The 19,580-nt window shown below is 40.3% G+C and overlaps 1 protein-coding gene across 1 annotated transcript in view; it reads right to left on the bottom strand.

Annotated features, from left to right (window-relative positions):
* LOC110830922 (hdc homolog, cell cycle regulator) overlaps positions 1-19,580 on the bottom strand; it is a 249,460-nt gene that overhangs the window by 170,693 nt on the left and 59,187 nt on the right. Inside the window, exon 2 of the mRNA XM_087355391.1 lies at positions 18,207-18,306. Coding sequence (XP_087211517.1) covers positions 18,207-18,306 — 100 coding nt within the window. The remainder of the gene's footprint in view (positions 1-18,206; positions 18,307-19,580) is intronic.

Raw genomic sequence — 19,580 nt, 5'->3', positions numbered from 1 at the left:
CCACTAGATAGAGCTAATCCCTATCTCCGGAGATAGATAACCTGAAGACGGAGATAGAGTCCCATCTCCGAAACGTCGTTTTACGTTTTATATTTACTAGACGATGGATAATATCCAAGTAAATTTTTATTCTATATAAATCTCAAACTAAAATTTCCAACAAGAAGTCCTGTGATCAAGACTCGGTCGATCCAAGTAACAGAGAGGCACACTGCCGTCTCATTGACATGAATTTTATTAATGCAGGTCTATCCTACGCTCAATAATCCAGATACCTGTTATAATCATTAATGCAAAACTCGTTCAATCAAAACGTTAGTCAGTCAATAAACACATGTCAGATTCAAGACCGATTCACCTCATATACTGGAAAAAAAAATCATTTTTCTTTTTGCGATGTCATACCCCAGTGGTTACTATGTTCGTTTACTGTAGATAGAAACCTACTGTTGCAAAGCTAATACCCTTACAGATATCACACTACACAAAATCAGAAAATTATTTTCCTCTGTATGTCGTTCAACGTTAACCATATCGAAAAATGTTTCAAACAGAACTTGTGTATCTTCGTTATGTTATGACATGAATAATTTTATATGGATGAACAATTTTGGTGGAAAATCGGGAAGTTCGATTCAAGTTTCGTGACAAGTAGGGTTTATTTTAGACCGGTAAGGACCGAAACTTAAGTCCCCCCAACACTTCAACACGACTCAGTATTTTAGTACTAAGCTCAATATAAATATCTTAACGCACAGAGGACCAGTACGTATTAAAAGATTGCATTATTTGGAGTTGGCATGACAACTGTCGGCCTAATATAAGTTACTGAATATCTTGAAAATAGGCCCTACAGAGGACGGCGACACCATAAAACATGATTCAGTATTTCACGACATACAGAAACAAGTATTATTTCAAATTTGTGTGTGTGTGTGTGTGTGTGTGTGTGTGAATGTAAGTATGAAAATATTATTAACACATAATTATGCCTTTCAGTTACAGGCATGTCATCTTTGCGATATAAATTAAAATTCGTCGAAATGTTTTAACCGATTAGCGTTTCTGCGGTCTAGTTAATAAATTACAAGAATGTCGAATAAAATAATTCTAAAGAAAATCAGTACTATACAAAAATACGAAAATTAAGCAATGTTAAAATAAAACGATTAATATAATCAAAAAATATGAGTTTCCTGGTTTCCTTAAAATGCCTCGACATGCTGTAACAAGCAAGAATTACAAATAACTAAGTTACAGCCAAGAACCACTATAGATCATCTTCAACAGAACGTGTTCAATTAACGATGCGTTTTTCCACTTAGCAGACCTTACACAAATTTCAGTTAAGTTTTTATTCGTCAGGGCAGCTGCACTCACTAAGAGCCACTGTCAAAAGGAAGGGAGAGAAAACCATTATCTAGTCGCACCCTCTTGCCAAATGCACTCAGGGTTTGGTAACAGTCTCTCCCACTGCCCAGTTTCTCATGATCAATTTATAGCCAAAGGCACGACAAATCTCTTTGGCAGTTATCATGAGCTGATAAGATTCATCTCCCATGCCCGCAATCTTTCCAAGATATATGTTTAATGTTATCATTTCATCTCCGTCTACATCTTCCAATTTGCCGCTTTCCAACAGATTTCTTCGCCAAGATTCTGATCTGACTACACTATGCTGGCCACATGGCCAGCCCATCATAAAAAGCTCCGAAATTTCAATATCCTAACAGAAATGGGTGACCAGTATAGACCAGTGGTATTCAACCTTTTTTGTTCGCGTACCCCCAAATATAATTTCTCTTCCAACTTTGTACCCCCAAAGTTGTTGGTGTATAATTCAAGTTATACATAGTATATAATCTACATCTAAAATAAATTCAATAAATTACATTACTGATTATTCAGTGTTTATCATAAAATAATATTTTTTTTAAATTTCACTTACCCCCTAAGATGTATTCGCGTACCCCCGGGGGTACCATCCACGTTCTCTGTTACCTGCATAGGAGTAGTAACATATGCTGACCATTCACGAACATCGCCCTGAGCACCTAGTTTTAAAACGCTTGCAAATGCAGGCAAGAATCACTCTCAAACGTCGCTAAACTTCCAGACAACAACCCAGAAGACAGTCATTTCCATACCCAAATATTTCTTTTCTCACCACACCCATTTACGTCATTTCCAAAATTGTAGGAGATATGGAAAATCTGCTTCTACTTTTTCCAAATTTCTAGGCCACTAAGATTTCTATGAAGCAACGGACATGGAACCTGAATTCTGACCGCTACTTGGGACATTCTTGCTACGAAACGTAAACAATATTAGGGTTGCATTGGGGGTGAGAAAGCAGGGGAAAGTGAAGGAGAGAAATGAGAAGAGGGATAACACTTTCCATTCTCCCTGGAACAGTTGAGTGGAGTACTATCCCCTCTCCGTGTGAGAGAAAGCCAGCACGACCCGAAACTAACCTTACCCAACAGAATTCATGGAGCCCCTTGCTGTTCGGAGCAAGTGAGTCAGGGTTAGTGGGGGAGAACGAGGGTGAGAGGGCAGCAGGGAGGAAAAAGCTCGTCATGCTTTGGGAACAGAATCAATAATATACCCAGAGAAACCACTACCCATTCCAAAAACACCAAACATACAAAATTCAACATACATAAACATCACAGATAAGGACGTAGCTAGTATTCAACCTGGTAAAATGACAACGAATCTGCTTTTAAACAATTCTGAGTTCGATTACAGATACGAGAAACAGCTATGGGTGATAGTACATCATGCTTCCACTTCAGCGAAGAGACGCTCATTTTCCCGATGACAACACCATATTCCGAATAAAGCATAGGCGAGCCTCGGGATGCCATACGACATGGCGCCGGCACACCGACGCCTACCGCCCTGACGCTAATATGAGATTTAAAATTAAGCGAAGACGAGCTACAGGGTGCCATATGACAGAACGCTTCCGAAACGATACTGACATAATGTACCGAGTTAAGAGGGACCTTGGTATGTCATACGACACGACGCTCGTAAATCGAGGTGGAGCGTTGCGACGCTGACACAACGTACCAAATGAAGGCCTGAAAAGCCGTAATGAGCAACAAAACTAGCAAATGGATGTCGAGGGTCGCGTGAGATATCAACTGCCAATATTTATCTATTTTAAACAGTGAACATAACACAGTCTAAACCAACTTAACATATCTTAACCTAAGGCAACACGGAGTTTTCCTCCGGGGGCTTCCCCAGTTTCTCCGTGGCATCCCAACAATTACTCCATTCACACACAGAAGAAGGCAATGGCAAACCACTTCTGGATCATCTGCCAAGAACGTATATGAACAGGTCCCAGTCCGAGAAAAGTATGGAAGGATCCTGTTCATATGGACCTGTCGTCAGACAGAACACAAAATAAATAAATAAATAAATCTAGCCTATCCTAGCCTAACCTAAAATAAAGTAAACTAAACAAACCAAACCTAATCTTACCACAAAACACCTCAGAACAGTCGGTCTCGCATGTCGAAATACGAACTCGGAACCTCGCAAATACTAAGCTTAACTGCGATAATGGTATTTTACAGAGAAGTAGAATGTGACGACTCGCGTGACAGAACGTATAAACTGAATTTTATTTAACTCAAATCCACTGGTTGAAAAGTTAATGCGGAAATAATTTTATCGTCTTCGGAAAATGAGAACTGCAAGTCACCCTAAATCGCCAATGATAATAGCCTAAGATCGTGTTTGCTTCTGCATGTACTCTCTGCTTAGTTACAAGGTCTGCAGTAACAAGCAGATTTCTCGGAATGATGTTCGACAGTCCTCAAATACTTCCAGGTCGTAACCGGAAATCAGGACGAGAATAAAGTCTCCTGACAAAGGAATCGAGAGGTGGAAAGAGATGATAAATTTAATAATAACTCAAGGATTGGAAGGGATTGTGTGGTGTGCCCTTCCCGATGGCTAAGACGGATACAATGGTACGGTTGCTTGAATGGGCAGGTCGTAATGATGATCCCTCATATTCAAGCTCTGGGGGAAAAGTGACACATGGAACTATCTGCAGATGCACCTTATATACAGTACTGACGTATACGCAGGTAGGATAGAAAGGCCCCTCAAATACACGCACTGGGTTCGAAATCCCGATGTTCCTATAATTGGCAAAAACATTTGAATCCCTTCGTGTATAACAGAATCTCTTATACACAGTTTGCAGCAACAAGGTGAAGCAAAATAAGACAACTTTTCATCGGCTGACCATCCGAATCGAGTTCGGTCACAGTATAAATTCAATATTCTACCAAGAAGCCAACTATCCATAGTTTTCAAGCCATAGACGCAGGTCATAGACGGATGGCTTCCTCCAAGACACAATCTACTACGTATTGGGACTTCAAACACAAATCGAGAATTACATTAGGGCAGACCCTTGGGGTCACCACAAGAGAAAACTTTTTACAAGCGATTTGACCATGTAAGATTTGATTTTTGAATGGCGGTGAGTCCAAAGATGGAGGCGGCAATGACCTCTGAAACGTTGGTAAACTTCTACCAGGCTACACGGTGCAACAACCCAGAAGACTTGACACTGTGACAAAGCTCTTGTCCACGATCATATATAAACCAAGTATTTAGTCCCAATTACTGTCAGTTTCCTCCATGTTTTCTGAATAACTTCCAAATTTCCTCCCTACATCTTGTTAACATACTTCACGTTCTGTCGTCTAGAATCACAAATTTCTGAGACAAAAAAAAAATAAAAACGTTCGCCTCTGTTGATAATCACCTACAAGACCACACGACGTCACAAGCCAAATCACAATCAACAATCCGAGAATAGATTATACGTGTATAGCCCGCGCACAATCATACATAAGCCTCACAATTTTATATACGTGTCATGTAAAGTGACGATAAATTTTGTGAAAAGGCACGTGTTTCTTTGAGGGGAAATTAAGCACTGAAATTGAAATTAAACAGGGCCCAAAACGATATACCACACGGTATAATTAAATCACGGACCCCACTTGACCCAAACTGAAATTTTAAGCCTCTGTTTTACCTTGACAGCTCTCCATTTTTTGAACATCTTGCAACATGCCACAGCTGTACCACCACGCCTCCACCCCTCTTGTGGCGCCGTCTATAATCTGATCTGTGACAACGTGAATAGATTTTAGTAGCCGGATCTCGTTAAGCTGTAGAATTAGGATGTGTTGCTTAGAAACACCCTCCATCTTTCTGTTATAACAGCCTGCAAAACTTTCTGGGGGTTGTAACACACCATTACACAAAATCTACGCACATCTGACGAATGATAAACTAAAATGAAACCACGTAGTTTGAAAATGTCTCCATAAATGCTTCATTTCAGATTTTAAATAAATAATTTCAAAACCACTTCGTTTAATAAACTAAATACGTTTTAATTAGCTCTCAAATTTTTTAAAAGCCATTTTACTTTGTACACAGCAAATGCCATTCTACTTGCTGGTTGTACCACAGTACTACCACAATGCAAAATAAAAGTTGAATTGACAGAAAAATAGACAAAAATTTAAAAACCTATTGTCTCACTTTACCATATTCGTCACCCTATAGCACACATGGGGGACCAACACATATCCATCCAACCAAAATTATATGCTCCAGTACCAAGAGCCCTTCGTGCTTCGGGGTGTCCAGGATTAAATTTCCCTGCTACTTTCACCGATTAATTAATGTGATTCACCTGACTTCATTCAGACAAGTGCTAACAACATAACAAATTAAAATATTAAGAAAATAAAAGATTCGTAACCAGTGTAACTTACTTCACTCTTGCGCTCAAGACACCTAGCCAATAAACGGGAAGAGAGACGAAAATAAAGAAGAAAGATGGGAGTTAACAAAGAAACAGCCATACAGTAATTAGATCTAATAAGCACAAAGGAAAATATCGATATCGAAAATAATGAGAACGATTATATGAATTATATTGTTCAGCAACCGATTTCCTGCTGTAAGGATTCGTAATGGCTGGAAACTCCATGGAGCAGACGCCTTAAGAATCCAATATACTACGCTCAGCTAGTAAAGGAATTCCCCGTTTTTTATGGAATCCGCCACCGGACCTTATATCCTGGGCTAGCTGAATCCAGTTCTTGAAGAACCTTTGTTCAGTTACATTCCCATCTGAACCTGTCTCCAAGCACAGCAGCACCTTCCCTTCAGATTTTGAAACTATAACTTGTGATACAAGCGTTATATTGTACGCGTGTTACAAAACATAATAAAAGAGTTAAAAACATGCATTATATTATCCATTTTCTATATCAGGCGAAGGTTGGGAAGCTTCGGATGAATATGAAAGAAGAAGAATATCAATACAACTTCGTCACGAATAGCCAATCAGCGGCAAGCGATCAATCATCAGTCACAGGACTGGAGTTCTGTACGACCAGAAAGGAATTCGTGTTCCTCACTGTCAAGAACAAAGCAGAAGATAGCTGTCTTCTGGGTTGTTGCGCCATGTGGTCTGGTAGAAGTTTACCGACGTTTCAGAGGTCATACTGCCTCCGTCATCAGGGCAATGAGCTTACTCGGCAGGCAGCAAGGACTTCTGAAACATCGACAAAGTTCTACCAGACCACTCGGCGCAACAACCCAGAAGACAGCCTACTTCAGACTCAGCGCCGTGAAAACCTCAAATCCTACAACACAAAGCGTTTTTTTAATTATTTGTAATATTAGCATCAACTACATCGTACACATTGTGTTGTTCCAAATATATTACGACTCACTTCCGGTAGAACTACTTTAACAGATTCAACAGTATGCACTATTAATAATAGTGGTAGTTACTAACTAGCAGGCTTAACAATGGCATAACGAACATAAGATTAGTAGTATCCTGTAAGTAGTCTGCTCATTCAGCACAGAAGTCACACATTAACTATTTAGAATTTCTCATTGGCGTAGGCCTCTATACCAGTGGTATTCAACCTTTTTTATTCGCGTACCCCCAAATATAATTTCTCTTCAACTTTGTACCCCTAAAGCTGTTGGTGTATAATTCAAGTTATACATAGTATATAATCTATATCTAAATAAAATAAAATAAATTACATTACCGATTATTCAGTGTTTATCATAAAATAATATATATAATTTTTAAATTTCACGTACCCCCGGGGGTATCCCAGGTTGAATACCACTGCTCTATACGATAACCAAGTTGTGTGAATTTACATCTCTCATTCCAACCACGGACCTTGAATAATAATAATATCAATGGCCAATAATGTGTTTATATGGAAATAACCAAGAAGACAGTCGTCTTCTGTTTTTAGCTAGTCACTAAAACCAAACTTAATCGGAAATCAAAAGTAGTGACACAAATGAGATCTGACAGAGGTGCTCTATTCATGCGCTTGTTCATTTTGTACACTTCGTGTTACAATGTATGTGGAGGGCCAAGTAAAGATATGCTGGTACATACCATGGTCTAAATACTAGACGTTATGCACTGGCAAACACAGAGAGTAGACTTTCATAAATTTAGAAAACGATTTAAGAACATTTGGTACATTTGCTACTTACTGAACTCAAAATATGGAAACTGAAATTTACTCAGCAAACAAAATGCTGTCGTTGCTCCCAGAGGCGTCACCTGCGCCCCCCCTTCCACCCACCCTGAAACTGTTTACACTATGTGCCAGAAATAATACATTACTGCTCCCTGCAACCCTAAATCTGCAGCTCACCCTCGCACGGCGTCGACCTACCCCAACACGTCAGGCACCGAGATGGATGCTCCCTCAGACTTGCTTCTTTTATTTTCAGCAAACCGTTAGCTGGATCCCTAACCAGACTCAACGTCATGCGGTCACCCCTTCATCCAACGAAAAAAAAAGCCCTTAAAATTAGTCGAATGTCAGGAAGGGTTCTCAGCAACAGACACTCCGGTTTCCAACAGAATCGTGCCCGGCAAGAAAAATGACGCAGGGTATAGATCAGCACAAGAGCGCTAAGGCATTTTAGAACGTTTTCTAAATGCGTTCTTTACTATTTTTCATACTTCACCGATCAAAATACAGGTAGGACTCGGTTTACGCCGCTTCAATTTATGACCGCTTCATTTTACGCCGGAAATCTCGGGAACCTAACCCCGGCGTAAACCGAGTCCTACCTGTATTCATTGACTTCAAACACGCAGTCATATTTTACGATCCGAGGTTCAGACGGCGATAAAGAAGTCGATGTTGGTTTTCTTGTTGAAGATAAGACGCCGTACGTTCATCCGAGACGTTCGCAGCCACCTACAAAGCATCATAATTCAGAGAATCCATCATCCACAGAAACATTTTCTTGCATTTCATTAAATATTCGCCATATTTTCAATAAAAACTGTATGGTGGGTCCTTTGTCACCACGCCACGTGGAGTCCTCATTTTAGAGAAGGAGGATTCAGCCTCCACATACGGAAGGTAACAACAGATCGAATAAGCAATCGCGGACAGCCGACAAGTGGTGACCCTCTGGATTGAGAGTTCAGAGAATTCACCGCAAACAAACACCTTGACACGAAATGTTACATGGGGTATTATGACGGGTACTTACGGAAGATTTTGGTGGAAAGTTATCCACTGGAACACCTAAGTGCAGACTGGAGTATAATATTAAAAAGTATATTAAGGAAATCGGGCGTGAAGGCGGACTGTATTCATGTGGCTCAGGACAAGGACCGGCGGTGGGCTCTTATCAACACGGTAATGAACTCTCGGAATCGATAAGAGGCGGGGATTCTCTCGAGAACAACTCTCCTTCATGGAGTGGTTAATGACAGGTTACATCCTGTAGACCTTCTCGTACAAAATATTTGTAATTTGTATCGTTGATCGCTCCAAATTTAGTTGGAACCCGTTTAGTAATTTAGAAGAGGAAATATTCCGACTGATGAAAGGACAAAATGTCCCCACTAATGCACTTCGTTAAAACAAACAAACAAACAAAGACACACAAGAAGGACGAGAAAGTATTCCAGTCCCTCAGCAGACTTTATGCTCATTTGGATTTTGTCTTCTGGGTTGTGAATCCAATTCTAAAACGACCTCGAAACCCGTCGAGTGATTTCAAAACAGGGGTTAAAGAAACACGAGAATTCCAGTGTCAAAATTAGTCTTTAATAACAGTTACAAAAAAACTACGTTTGGTACAGAATAATTTGGTTCTTAAAGAAGTTCACAGAAACGTATTTTTAAGGGGGCGTTTGAACATCACGTGATGCGGTAACCAGTTTCCCTTAGTAGTCATGTTAGAACAGTTTACATTATCTCGCCTCACGACTGCAATTTGTTACGCTCAGACAAACACCGCGATCTTAAGACCCGAGACATCCTTTTGAAAACGGGAAGAAACATTTTTAAAACGCGGTGTTGAATGAAACCAGCCTATGACGACAGCAACATGCTTTCGAAAAGAGGGCAAAGGAAGGGCGCGAGATCTGTAAAATACTGTCTATTGAAAGAACACTTTCTTTTTCAAAACAGGACGGAGGTGGAAGATCTACTTTCCTTGCAGCGACATGCATAAGAGACGCGTAGGCCCGTATTTCAACATCAAAACAGGATTTACATAAAAGAGAGGAGAGGACAGAACTGGTTTCACAGCTATGAGAAGTAATCACTGGTTTATTTATGGCTAATCTTACCTTCACATTTCGGTCTGCTGGATTATGACAATGTGCAGCCTTACATGTCATTTTCGACGTTGGGAGAACATGCTACCTCCATCTTTACTACCACTTCTTTTAACCTGACGATAGAGACACCATGATCCACCAAAACATCGGTAACCCCTCTACACTTAAGACTACGCAGAACAAAAAACTTGGAGTTCTCACAACCGTGAAGATCTCAATTTCAGTTTACTCTAAAAGTCATCGGACGATTTAAATTAAGATTTTTTTCGATCCAATATAATCTCTCCTTTGTATGACATTCAAATTAGATTTTGTTCACTGTCGAAACCACCTAGTCGAACATAAAATGGTACAGGACGTAAAATATATACACCTCTTTTAAGATCCACAATTTTCTGTATGATTGAATAGGATGATGAAATGCACAGAAAAACTGAACGTGAGATTAAAATATTCGTAGGCCTATCCGATACACAGTTATCTCCCAACAGCAGACTTTTATCAGCAATAGTCCCAAACAAAGATCATAAACAATTGGTGAAGCAACATAGAAAAGAACGTATATGGAAATTATTAGTACTCCAATGTACATCAATGCAAGCAGACGAAAGGCTAAGGAGACATGAAAACGATAAAACACCATCGAAAACTGATGATTTAGAGGGAACAACGTAAGATAATGTCTTAAAAATATTCTACCAGCAATAAAAGACAGATCCTGGGTCATTTAATGATGTTCCACCATTTGCTGAAGGCATTTTGTTAGTGAGTGATCTCAGAACTTGTATTAAGAGTCTGAGGAAAACAATGAAAAGCATGTCAGAATAATGTGTCCACGAAATTCGAAATGGGAACCCTCCCGAATACTAGTCATAAACGCCGAACTGATTTAACTGGTTCGTTGAAAAACAAGGGACATCACAATGACGAGTGTTGATAGAGCAGAACGAACATTTCAGAAAGGTAAGGACTACGTCAGAGAAAAGAAAAGACAGCATTTAAGAAACAAACTGAAGGACAGAAGAAAAAGTTTCTAGACACAACCTGTAACGAATAAAAAGAAATAACGTTCTAAAACCAGAATAGAAGAACAAGGAAAAGTATTTTTCGAAACACGGGTGGGTGGGGGGGGGGGGAGATAATATTCCGTAGAGACTGAAAGACCTGTTGTGCCCATGCGGAAATCGAAGTGAGTGGCCAGATATTTTTATTGAACGAAGTTGTTTTATCTCCTAGCCGACACAGCGGAGCAGCAGAGTCCAACTTGGATGGTTGTGGATTCCTCGCCCATTATCGGATCCGTCACAAAGCGATCTGACTCCTGACACAATGGAATTTCTGCTGCTCAGCTAAAGAAATGCAAAACTATTTCCAACGCATGAAACACAACACAAAGTATCGGCAAGTATGTCCACATGCCAGTTTCCATGGTCACAGACGCCAACAGGATTGAGAACGTGTACTCTCTGGAGTACAGTGACATTCCAAATGTCATTATTGCACTGCGATCCCAGGCCACTGTTGCACAACGTCTTTCAAATAACGTCATACAAAGATTATGTGAATCGAGATAACATTGTTGAGAGAAATGCGACAGACATATTGGGTGGGATCACATAGTGAACTTCGCTCACGCTAGATTGTGATGAAAAAGTTAAAAAAAACCGAGGAGATATTTAAACTCGGCACTGTGATTATCATCTTCCTTCTGTTAAATAAATATGTTGGAAATTCAGTACCATTTGTATTTTTCGCTTCATTTACCTTGTCCTAATAGAGGGGAACCAGATAGGATGGTTGGCTTGATACGCTCTGCGCATGCTCTGCTCAGTAATGTCATGCAAAATAACACTTCGTTGTACGCACAGCGTTAACAGCGCACGTGTAACAATGGAGTCAATATGGCAGCGCAGAATTCTATGTGGTCAGTGAATATCTGTTTTTTTTTTCCAGCAGGCCGTAACGAGCGAGCCAAAACCACTTTTCTGGAGTGTAGGCGCCAACTAACTCCGATGACGTAACAGCCCGTCCAACAAGTGGGCCATTTAGATGCAAACCATTTCCCTGCATTCCATTTTAAAGCATTTCAGTATAGATCCACAACAACGTCTGTTGCTAGAAATCGCTGATCCACAAAATCCCGAGGTTTAGTTGGCAAGCTGAGCGACTATCGGCTTCTCAAGAAGCTCTCTGCGTCTTGAGTAGTATGAGTGAGATTAAAATCAACAAGTTCTGTTGAGCTATAGATCGGCGAATTCATTTCACAGATCTTATCGACCAGCAAATGTATCTCCACCACACGAGATATACAGAGCGTAGCAAGAAATGGTTTTATACGACAAACTTCATGATCTGTAACTTACAAGCCTTCTAGTATTTTTTGAATCATGAAATTTTGGAGATCACGACAGGTTCCAAATGTACGTCGGACTGGGATATAAGAAACGAGCACATATCTGTTGGGGAAAACAACCTGGAAAATGGTCATTTGGCCGATCTTAGATATGATAATATTAAAATGGGGAAATAAAAGGCTCAAGACCGTGTTTAGAAAAGGGCTTTGGCATTAGTAGTGTTTTATTTTTCGGTTTTGCTACAAGATCTTGGTTTGTCGAACATATTACCCATGCATAGGTAAGGCATGGATGGATCCTGGACACCTACCGGGGAAAACAAGTAACACAGACGCCTGAGAATAGTAAGATTCCAAGAGGGTTAAAGGCGGAACTCAGAAATGTCAGCACATGTCGGAGTTTCACTTATTCAAATGTCATCAAACTGACAGATATTTTAGTGCTGGGAAGCAATGTTTATGTTGTGGACAGTATATGCTTCCTCATCTGCTACCCCTCCTGCCCCTCTAATCCCAATGCATTTTATTCTAATGGACGTCGAACGCGCACATTCAAGCCTCCAGTAGGATTCAAACCCAAGCCCACGATCCAAGAGTAGAACGTGATATTTCTTAACCACAATCTACTACTGTACGTCTGAGCATTTCATGAACACTTTCATGAGGCTGGCGGTAAATACTGGACAAGGAAAACTACTACATTCATCGGCACAGACAATGGATCCACTGGGCAAGTCGAGGTCATTACAAGAAATGCGGCCAACACTTTGCATTATAACATCACCATTTTAGTTAAGTGTTGTCTTCAGTCTTTTGTGTACGATATTCGCCCATCTCGTGACGACCTTTGGCTATTCACAGGGGCAGAAGGGAGAAGCAGGAACTGCGTTCCACGGTTTCATAAGCAGCAGCGAGCTTAAAAAGCTGAATCTCACACGCAATTTCTCTTTTTAATCCGCATAAATGGAATGCTGCTCTGGGACTAGCTTCCTACAGCCTTGAGTTTTCCATAAGAACTCCCTAAAGGGAATGAAACTCTACCGATTTGAATATGAAACTACGGTTCTATATCCAGGAGTCACGATGCCGACACAGTCATGCCCGCTGCGAGGCATGGCGGGGCGGGGAATCGGACATCTCGTACCGAAAGGTTCCAGCATCTTTGAACCTGCATCTACATTTCCCACAGGTGGTTCCAATATCTCACTCTCGGTTTACTTTACATGCTCAGATTTTATAGTGTCAAATTATGCATGGAAAGGCATTTGGCTGGAGGGACTGAGGAAAAATATGGTATCGGCGATGAGACCTTCTGAACTTGAGGCAGAACTACCCAACGACCTGACCTCGACGTTCAGTGAACATCTCAGTTTGAGCAATGATGTTTGATAAGAATGTGGTGAGTACAGTTAATTACACATGCCTCAAACTACAAGCGAAGTACAGGATCATTTAAACTAAATACACAGACTGAGGTTCTTTGGGAACAAAGCGTTAACGACAATGAACCAACCAAGAAACCAATACCTGAGGCTATTCGATCTATTTTGTCCCATTCAAAGAATTATATACGAGGTTAGCGGCCCTCATGTGTAAGAATCCATTCAATTCAATGGCGCTGCAGCCCAAATCAGGCACTGGCCTCTCAACTGTGACCTATATTAGAAATTTACAGAGGTTGAGAGGTTACAGCTGCTACTCCAGCCAGTAGAGAGTCAAGGACCGGTCACACCATCGCAGGCGGACAGGACGCAAGTAAAAGATTTATCATTGTACTGGGATGAAAGAGAAAGGAATAGGCAGGAAGTGAGTCTCGTAAACCTCTTTACAAAACTCGTACGTACGCACAAAAACACTTCAAACCTTTTAATCTGAATAATGTTTAAGAATTCAGTCCGTACCTCAAAGAAAACACAACACTTCACTATTATAAACATCAACTGGTTACCGCTGTTTAAGGAAATAATCGCTGTTTGCAGTGTGAATCATACGAGACATAAACAGATATGCAGAGCCACCGACTGTTAAAGCTGGCTGGACATACAGTTACCATTGGGCTTTAATGGGTAAAGCCACTTAGGTAACTTATATGTAGGCCTTCCACCTACTTAGCATTCAGTAACTCTGAGTTTTGTCCACAGAATGTATTGACGGGTTTCGTGTGTAATTCTCAGAAGAAACAGCTACTATTTCCCTAAACTGCGTTGACCTATTGGTAATAGTGACGAGTTGTATTTTCTCTGAGGCAGAAACTGAATTTTAAAGGAAACTGTTGTTACTCAGATGAACTTCCATATTTAAACGGCTAAGAAACTGAGTGATATACAAATTACGCAATAAAAACAGCTATTTATAACGCAAAATTCGTGGCCCAACATGGTACCTCTGGAAATTTAAGTAAACCTAACGCTAATCTAACCTGTTCGGTCATGTATAAGAATTACACGTCCAAAGAAATTACCCGCAAACACGAAACAGAAGTGACACTCTACAACCCACACTAAATTAGGACACGCGAATATTTACGTCAGACTGTACCACAAAAATAAAGGGCAAACACAGAGCATAACAGAAACACAAAAAGACAAGGGGCATATCATTAGCAGAAAACAGCAGGCCTGATTAAAATTGCCGGCTTACAGCATCCTTGTGAATCCTACTGTGATGCAGCTCTGAACTATGAATAATCCGCGAATCAGACGAAAGAGAAATAACGAGGACAGAAATGTTATTTGGGCGGACAACAAAGGTTAATAATTTATTAGAGGGAGAAATTTTTACTGATGCCAATTTTGCTGAAACAAGATCAAAGAACGCATGAAAGGATTTATAACTGCAAGCTCCATGAAACAGTCATCTTTCTCAACAAGATATAAGGTAAATGGCCGTCCCGTGAGTGATATATGAAAATGATAACGAATAAGCTAGTGAGACTTCTGTTGCTCTGAAAACAATTCCGTATTCTGCTCCAATATCTGATTTGCAACATTCTTCCATATCAAGAATCAGTAGATCTGTCTCTATTGTCAGAAGATGAATAACATTTGTAAAGTGCCTGAATTTAACAGGAGTAAACAACTTTTAATCATATGATTCATGGGATAAAATGTAGGCCTACAATCTTTGCACAAACGCAGTTCATGACTTCTTATGTTTAACACCTTTTTTTTTTGTCTTCAAGACAACGCCCAGCCAACAACATTTAGTTCAGTAAGAGTGAACGATCCGAATTCAATTCTCGACAAGGACATGAAATTATTCTCTTCGCCACCACGGGCCAAACAGTCTCATCATATCAACTCGATACTGGGTAAAGCAGCTACAGCGTGACCCTAACCACTCATTCCGTCGAATGCATGATTAAGATCGAACGTAACTTCTCGTCCAGTCCATCACATGTTTATCTTTCAGCCAGACTTGTAAGATATCGTATTCTGCCTGAATTTCTTTATGACATTTCAGTATCAAAATGTCACTTTTGCGTAATGATAAACACAAACATACGGCAACAGTCATCAAAAAGTTGTAAACTGCATTTAATTTCATACATGTTAACATTTAATCCGACCTCTTTACAACAAAAAAATTCACCCAACCATCAAATTACGTAGTTCTTTTCCACGAAAGACTTCATCTGTTTTTGTACAAACTGTTCCTTCAGGTACCAGATAATTCCATAACAAACTCTTCCTTTGTGTTGTAAGCTTTCATAAACTCAGTGCCTTCTACTCAGTTTCAACCACAGTTTTTTTTTAAGAATTGATATCCCGAGAGAAAAACAGAATTTGTAAAGTAGTTTCATTCACTTCTACAAAACTTCGTTCATAAAAAATACTAAGGCCCATTCCTCTATCATTTTGTTGTTACAGATTGAGATATGAAAATTTAAAGATATCAGGTCACCGTTTCTTCTAGATATTTACCTAACGATACATTATGCTTATCGGGAGACCAGCGTTGTACGTTAACTTGAAGAGCTTCCAGTGGGATTTTCAAGCGCACAAAGCCGCGGGGTGAGCGGCTTGTGTGGCTTGGCCTGTAACAGACGAGGAACACACCGGGTTCGCCTTCTCGTATACCTCATTGTACAGAGAATTAATAATTTGGGGAAGAGTAGAATTGCGCAGAGCTAAACCGAGAACAAGGGATGAGAATCATGCTAATGTATAAATGTTAGAACGTTTAACCAAGTTCCGTAATTGGAAAGCGTGCGCTAAAGTAACGCAGTAAAACTTGCCTGAAACGTAACTCTGAATAAATGAAAACTTGTCTTTTGACATAAAATGATTAGAACTGCGGTTCTAAAATTTATCTCGGAAGAAACATTACTGTTGGAAATTCTATAGAATTAGCCCCGACAGAGGGCGAAACATGTGAAGAACAATTTTTTCAATGCCCTGATGATGGAGGCATTGAGCGCCTCCGAAACGTTGATAAAACTTCTACCAGATTGCAAGGCACAGCAACCCTGAAGAGTCATCTTCATACTCGCCGCCGTCAGAACCTGAATTCTTACAATGAGCAGGGATGCTGCGAAAGCATTTAGAATCGGTTATAAGGTTTTAGTCTGAAAGACATAATTAGGATCTATGCATAGGTGAGGGTATGACATTGATGTTGATCTTAAATTACAGAATTCGAAGCTTTTGGACTGTATTCGACTGGTTCAAGATAAGGCCGAATTGTGCGGTTCTTGTGAACATGGCAATGGACCTTTCGTTCCATAAAGGAGAGGAGGGGGATTTCTTGACTGGCTGAGTGACTATCAGCTTCCCAAGGACGACGGCGGTCGAACGGTGGGGTGACACGGGATGAGAGAAGGGTGGTGAAAGACATATCTGATGCCATTTCATTACTGAATTCAGTCCACTTGTTTACATACGATTTCTGTAATAGAAGTTATTAGGGCCCATATTATATTCCTATTTACGTACTGGTTTCTCGAAGTAATTGTTAATAAGAGAAAAGTCTCTGCGAATTTCGACATGTTGGTTTCGCAGTTGAAAAGAAATTCAGAAATCGACTGGAAAGAAAGATGGCGGACAAATGAAAGAACCGCTTTAAATGCATGAATGTCAACTGAACGAAAAGAATCTCGTATTTAAGAATATTATTTGAGTCTGCTCACACCCAAGATCCATGATCTTTTTAACGCTTCTCATTCCGTCCGATAACCCGGAAGTCCAGATAGCATGAGAATAAATTGAAGGCCAGTCCTCAAGGAAGAGAAATCAACTTCCTAAACATGCAGATTCTTATAATGAAACAACTTTGAAAAAAAACACAAGTTATGTAATTTTTGTAGTAATTCCTGGAAAATGTTATATCCAGAATAAATCCTAGAGATATTGGAAAGCTTACTCATGCGAGTAAATGACAGCATCTTCTTTGTCTTGTCTTGTCTTCTGCCATGCAAGGATTAAGCCACAAGCTTCAGTACGTTAATCCGGTCTACATATAAAGTCTCTCTTCATCCTTGTAGATGACAATTCAATACCGGATTTAATAAACTCTATATCGAAAAAAAATACAGAACATCTAAGACAAAGAGGAAGAACTATGGGCCTAATATCACCCGTTGCTTGCATGGGTGTAAAACACGGTCTCTCACATTAAGGGCAGATGGCTGTCATCAACAGGTCCATGATGACTGACGCAGCAAATACCTCTGAAACCTCAAATCCTACACATGGAGTGTGTTCGAGAACAGGGTGTTGAGGTCAGTATTTGACCCTACGAGGGATAAAAGCGGCACGGAGCTGGAGAAAATTCCATGAGGAGCTTCATAATTTGTACACTTCGCCAAATATTATTACGACGATGGGAACGATAAGGCATGCAGAACGCATGAGGAGGAAAGACATGCGAATAATATTTTTGTTTGCAAATCTGTATAAAAATAGCCGACATAGAACACATATGTGTAGATGGGAGGATAATATTAAAATGTATCTTAAGAAAACAGGATGGGAGGATGTGGACTGGATTAATCTGATCAATGTACGAAAACTTATGATTCAATGAACGCCGGGGGGCGAGGGGAATTTCTTGGCGAGCAGAGTGAAACGAAACTTATCTTATGTTTTTGGGTTTGACATCAACGTGTTATACAGCAGTACTTACGACTAAAAAAGACGAAGTTCATCTTCATCTTACCTTAATGTGGTAGGAGTTCAGCTTGTGGCGTGGGAGAGAGTTAAATGAGCTGAAGTCCTGACGCCTGGAGAAGATGCCATTACCGCCACTGCTGCCGTAACTGAGGAAAAAGAAGAACACGAGTATGGTAACTGTTTCACAAAGCAGCACACGAAAACCCTACCTGTGGTTTCAGAACCAGTTTTTAAGAACATGCTTGATGCTGGTTTGAACATCCAGTAAGAGATAAAAAGGGACATCCCGAAACAGCACCAGAGACGGAATTTCGGGGTCACGAAATCAGTTTCTACATCCACAGACCAGACTTCAGGTTCCGTAGTTGCACTGACCCAAGCAACTACAAATCAAAATTCAAAACTGCCTTCTGCACCCCTGCTCTCATGGGTTTTGCTTCAACATTATTATCAACGCCGATCTCCTGCGTAGATCAGCGGAAAGAGAAAATAACTTTCGAAAAAACTTGAATCCAGAGACGAGTGAACAGTGTGCTGTCACCCTAAGAATTAAATCCGGCTGAAATAAAAAGGTATACTTAATTCATGCCAAATAAGAGTCCTAATTAGCAGCTAAAATCACAGAAGTTAACACACAAAGAAGTATTCAGTTCCTGGTTGGTACCGACAATATCAAGCCTCTCCATTCAATTATTATTAATTTTCTGGTAATTCGCAAAATAAATCTAAATACAAACGCGCAAAGGTCAGTCACTTTTCTTTTAAAACCCCAAATTACTAAAACACATCGTGTTCCCCGCGTGGGGGGAGGGAGTCAGAAAGAATAAACTGTGCCAACCTAACTAAGGGCTCTTCGAAATACAATGACCACGCACCCAGCCTCCTATCCAAAGGGTACCGGGGTCCTTTCCCGTGGGTAAAGCGCGGCCGGGGCGTGACGCTTAGACCCCCCCCCAAGCGCCTACATGGCGTACAGCGGGACAGCTTTATTTTTTTACTCAACCAAAACAGTTATTTATGAACATTAAGTATCGTATTCATATTTCTGTTGTGGAGACGGCTTTCACCAAAACTTTCCGCGGAAGGCAAAGACAGTTCATAGGTTATTTAAAGACGATATATCAACTGCGAAGTTATTTACTGTCATGAGATTATACTATATAGATGTAAGTTACTGCTACCTGGAATGGGTTTGGAGGAAGTGTCTCGCTCCAAGTGAATGGAGGGTGTTAGCATTCGCCTAGAGAGACAGCGGGAAACCTCTTACAGATTCATCAATGCTCCAGTCGATATTATGTACGGTTACAGCTGCCAGTGTGTTTACCCGATCAGCGTGCATGAAAGGGCACTGACGCAGAGAAAGCACCATTATTCTAGAATTCTTTTAAAGAACAATGAAGCTATCAAAACTTTACGTGCA

The sequence above is a fragment of the Zootermopsis nevadensis genome, unplaced genomic scaffold (assembly GCF_977971745.1).
Source record: "Zootermopsis nevadensis isolate Lab colony 2312 unplaced genomic scaffold, Znev_1.0 Znev_ptg000024l, whole genome shotgun sequence".
Lineage (NCBI taxonomy): Eukaryota > Metazoa > Arthropoda > Insecta > Blattodea > Termopsidae > Zootermopsis > Zootermopsis nevadensis.
The sequence above is the reverse complement of the archived record's forward strand: the minus strand, read 5'-3'. Positions and strand labels throughout refer to the sequence as shown.